General features: G+C 41.6%; 1 protein-coding gene across 1 annotated transcript; it reads right to left on the bottom strand.

The window, feature by feature from the left end:
- Positions 1-271: 271 nt before the first annotated feature.
- On the bottom strand, positions 272-1,591 carry LOC128652481 (zinc finger BED domain-containing protein 5-like). Its single transcript, XM_053705418.1, has one exon. The coding sequence runs from the start codon at positions 1,589-1,591 to the stop codon at positions 272-274; it is 1,320 nt and encodes a 439-aa protein (XP_053561393.1).
- Positions 1,592-4,965: the final 3,374 nt, after the last annotated feature.

Below are 4,965 nucleotides of genomic sequence, written 5' to 3'. Positions count from 1 at the left end.
TTATTAGCATGCATGACAGTCACTATAACTGTATTGCCAAAGCTAGAGGCACAATAATAACCATAAAAATCTCACTAAGAACAACAACATGCATCAACAACAAAACAGCAACAAGTGAAAAAAACAAAAATGAACAATGAAGAAAAAATTATTTATTACAAAAATACAGTACTGAGTACAGTGGTACACCAAAGTGAACAACAGTAGTGAGGAAACACGAACAATAAACAAAAAGTAACAGTTTAGTCTCTCAATTTGTATACTTACTAACTCAGTGTGAAACCTGGGCTTGTTTAGATAAACACAAAGCCGATATCCTGTCAGGAACTGAAGAAAGGCACACACGAAGCTCTTCCTCAACAGCCCTCAGTCTCTCTCTGTTTTTAGTTTTTATAGCAGTCATGCTTGAAAAGCTCAGTTCACAGAGATATGTTGTGGAAAATGATAGCAATGTTGAAAAAGCTTTGTTTGCCAGAATGGGGAACTCCTTGGCAGCAGTCAACCAAAAACTGTCCAAAGGTAGATCAGCAAAGCTTAGCTTTAAACCACGGTCTTGTCTCAGTACAGTTAGTTCCTCTTGTTCCTGCAAAGTCATGTCCTTTCCAAAAACTGCTCCTGAGCTATATGGGTCTCTAACCCAGTCAAGGCATTCAGTGGAGGTTGAGAAGAAATAAAATGACAACTTCTCCTCAAGGGTTTTCAAATGTTTACCAATTATCTCAAACAGCACAGAAGTGTTGACATCTCCTTGACATTTCTGGGTGAGTGGGAACATGTCAATGTTGTCACTTTCCAGATGTTGTCGCCAGAGGTTCAGCTTTGAACGGAATCCGTTAATTTTATCTGTGCTTGTGAGCAGGTTTTCATTTCGGCCTTGCATTCGTGTGTTCAGTTCATTCAGATGCTGAAACATATCTGCCAAGTATGCCAGCCTTGCACACCACTCATCACTTGCAAGCTGCTTTGCGTCATCGCATCTCTCATTAGTCAAAAACACTTTTAGTTCCTCCCGTAGCTCATAAACACTGGCCAGCACTATGCCGCGCGACAACCATTGGACCTCAGTATGGAACAATAAGGCTTTATGCTCTGCACCCATTTCTTCACACAATGATGCAAATATGCGGCTTTTCAGAGGCCTTGACTTTACATAGTTTACCATGCGCACAACATCATCCAACACAGAAGCTATTTCTGCTGGTAAAGTCTTGGCAACAAGCGCCTTGCAGTGCAAAAAACAGTGTATAACAATAACATCTGGTTGTTTCTCTTTCACTCTGCTAACAAAGCCTTTTGTGCGCCCGACCATAGCTGCAGCCCCATCAGTGCAGACACTCGTGCAGTTTTCCCACTTAAGTCCACCTTGTTCAAGATAATCTGATGGGACCCGAAAAATTTCCTCTCCTGTTGTTTTTTCTGGTAATGCCTTGCAAAATAGGAAGTTTTCTCTGATGGCGTCTCCATCCAAAAAGCGCACATTGGCCAAGAGTTGAGCATGTCCACTAATGTCCGTAGACTCATCAAGTTGCAGTGCAAATTTCCCACTGATGTGTATCTTTTCCAAAACAACACTTTCAATGTCAGCAGACATGTCATCAATACGTCAAGCAATTGTGTTATCTGAGAGAGGGACTTTGGCTACTTCTTTAATCGCGTCAGGGCTAAGCATCTCAGCCACAATGGCTTTGCAGGCAGGTAGTATTAATGTCTCTGCTATAGTGTGTGGCTTTTTTGATTTGGCTACGAGTTCAGCTACTAAGTAGCTAGCTTTGAGAGCTCTCTCAGACACCTTTGCATTTTTTTTCATTAAAATTCCCTGCTTCTCATTGTGTTTACGCAGGCGAACAAAATATTCTGTTTTCTTGTTTTGAAGTGACGGGTGTTTTGTTTGGAGATGGCGTTTAAGCTTGCTTGGGACCATGGAATGGTTGGATAGCTTTTCCCCACACACCAAACATAACGGTGTAGGTGCAGTTGGATCCCCGGTGAAAGTAAATCCAAATGAAAGATAACTTTCGTTGTATTGCCTTGAGCTCACCATTTTTTTTTTTTTTTTGTTCACCACTCACACCAGGCTCTTTGTTTGAATTATTTGCAGGGCCTAGCTCAGAGTTGGCATTTTTCCTTTTCAAGAACTTATCCATCGCTGTAGGAGAACTGTCTGGGATGAGTACGTAGGAGGTTAGCAGCAACTACCGACTTCTGTTCCTCTTCAGGAGTGCACTTAAGCAAGAAGGCAGGGCCGTACTGGGAATAAAAAGCAGCCCTGGAAAAAATAAAAGACGAGCCCTATATTTTATCAAGATATATATATATTATGTGTGTCAGGTACACCTGGTCAGTGGCCGTATAAGCCTGATGGGCAGGCACATCTGGTCAGTGGCGAGATCACAGGGCGCTGTATACAGAGATCACAGGGCAGACACACTTGGTCAATATCTATATACACATAGAGGCCAGCCACCATGCTCTGCATTTATACTAACAGGAAACCACAAACAGATACCTCAGTATATGTGAACAAAATAAACACAGGTAAGCCATCTGGTCAATGTCTGTATAAAAAAAAACAAAAACAAAAAAAAACACAAAGCACCGTCTCCTCTCTAGGTAGGACATTCTTTCTACAGAAAACTATCCACTTTAGGCTTGTCTGCGTGTGGACACATAATCATGCACACTAAATACATGCATGCAATCATGCCCTCACTATATAATTCTACTTCAGGAGCTGTGAAAAAGTGAGACAGACCTGGTGTTATGCAAGAAACATTCTGCATTCACTGACTTGCTATCCATATTCTGTGTCCCAAACAGGTACACCATTACCCCACCCACTCCATTGTCAAAGCATTTACTCAGTCGACCCCATGCACCTGTGCCAGGCCCCAGCAGGTACCTCACCATTTGCAGACAGCAGGTTGTCATGTGCTGAGAGCGGGTGAGGGCTCTGGTCAGGGCCGGTGCAAGGATTTTTGTCTACACAGGTAAAGGTGCATTTTGATGCACCCCCCCAGTCCCAATACCCCCACAACGACACCATAAAACCTCCCAACTGTGTGAGAAGAGTGCTTTCTATAATATGACACACATGAACTAACACCCTCCAGTGGTGAAAAACTGTATAAATGCCCTAAGAGAAGAGGTCTTAAGGCATAGAAATTAGCATATGAACCTCCAAGGTTTAGCTTTCAACTAAGAATACCAAAAGAACAAAGCAAAATTGGTGATAACAGTAAATTGGAAAATTGTTTAAAATGACATTCCCTATCAGAATCATAAAAGTTTATTTTGGACTAGACTGTCCCTTTAACAAAACACAGTTTGCAGGAGGATCACTACAGTAAATTAGCAAATATTATTCAGTTATGACAAATGTGTCCCATTTATGCCAGAAAGAGGACAAAAACAAAAAAATAACTTTTGCTATTGAGCCCACACTAATTATTGCAGCCCCAAATTTGCTTTTATACCTCACATGGTATTTTGACATTACCAATTTCTTTTAAATCTGACACTACAAGAAAGGCAAGAGTAGGGAGGAGTGAGTGAAAACAGGCCATTTGGTATGAAATCTGCAATTACATTTTTACTGACCTAATTTAGACAGAATATTGAGACTTCTCCATCAGTCTAACAAAGGTAAGACTGCAATGAGGAGGGAGACACAGGATATAAATATATAAAATATACATATAAAAATACTGCAGCTTTATTTTTAAAATCCTTCTGATGGATTTTAAAAATAAAGCTGCAGTATTTTTATATGTATATTTTATATATTTATATCCTGTGTCTTCCTCCTCATTGCAGTCTTACCTTTGTTAGACTGATGGAGAAGTCTCAATATTCTGTCTTGTTTGTGAGGTACTGTTGGGGCAGGAGGAAGCACCTTACTAGAAAGTTACTGTTAATTAGAAACAAAAAAATAGCCAACAAGCCCCAGCACACACACATCTCAACATGCATGCAGCTACTGCCTGGCGTTGAGAGCCCTCCCTCTGCATCTCCCCTACTAACCGTCCTCTGCTCTGTCTCCGGTAACAGGGAGTCAGTTACTAGGCGCCAGCATCACCTCATGTGTGTTTCCCTCTCACAGCAGCAGCTCCAGCTCCAGTGCTCCACCAGTCTGCCTCCACCACCCAGCCTCTCATCATGTGACGTCACTAAGCTCAGTCTCACTGGAACCGGCTCAGCGCGCAGCAGCGCAACTCTGAGAAACTTAATGACGTCACGTGAGTCGTGAATGCGGCCCCAGCCCAGTGCCCAGTAGTGCCTGTGCCCACACAAATGACATGCCCAGGGCCCCCGCAAAGTGTGAGTCGCAATGTTTAAAAACTGACAGTGTGTGTCGTGCGCTTACATTTTTCACACTAATATGACTATTTTCCAGGCTTAGGGCGCCCCCAGCATGTGGCGCCGGATCTGCCTGGAAAATAGTCATATTAGTCAAGTGTGAAAAATGTATGCGCATGGCACACACTGTCAGTTTTTAAACATTGCGACTCACACTTTGCTAAATCTTGGTGCCTTTTTTTAGTTTGTTTCACCCTTGTATTTACTTATCGCTTTCAGAAGCTAAAATGTATTTTTGCCACCATTTTTTACAAGTCTTAGATAAATGAGTGAATAAATAATAGTCTATTATTTATTACTACTCATTTATCTAAGACTTGTAAAAAATGGTGGCAAAAATACATTTTAGCTTCTGAAAGCGGTAAGTAAATACAAGGGTGAAACAAACTATAAAATATAGAGTCTACTCCTGTAACTATAAAATATATCCTCTAAGTCTAGTCTAATTATATAGAGTCCAGTAGTTAGTACATATGACTTACCGGTACTTGTCAGAGCGGCACACAGTTCTTAACTTCCAGAAAACAAGACTCCGTCTGGGACACGTCTAGACTCTAGAGCAGGGACACGGCATGTGTAGTCACGTGCGCAAAAAAGCTGTGACTGACT

Source organism: Bombina bombina, chromosome 3 (assembly GCF_027579735.1).
Source record: "Bombina bombina isolate aBomBom1 chromosome 3, aBomBom1.pri, whole genome shotgun sequence".
Taxonomy (NCBI): Eukaryota; Metazoa; Chordata; class Amphibia; order Anura; family Bombinatoridae; genus Bombina; species Bombina bombina.
Note: the sequence above shows the minus strand (reverse complement) of the source record. Positions and strands in the feature narration are given on the sequence as shown.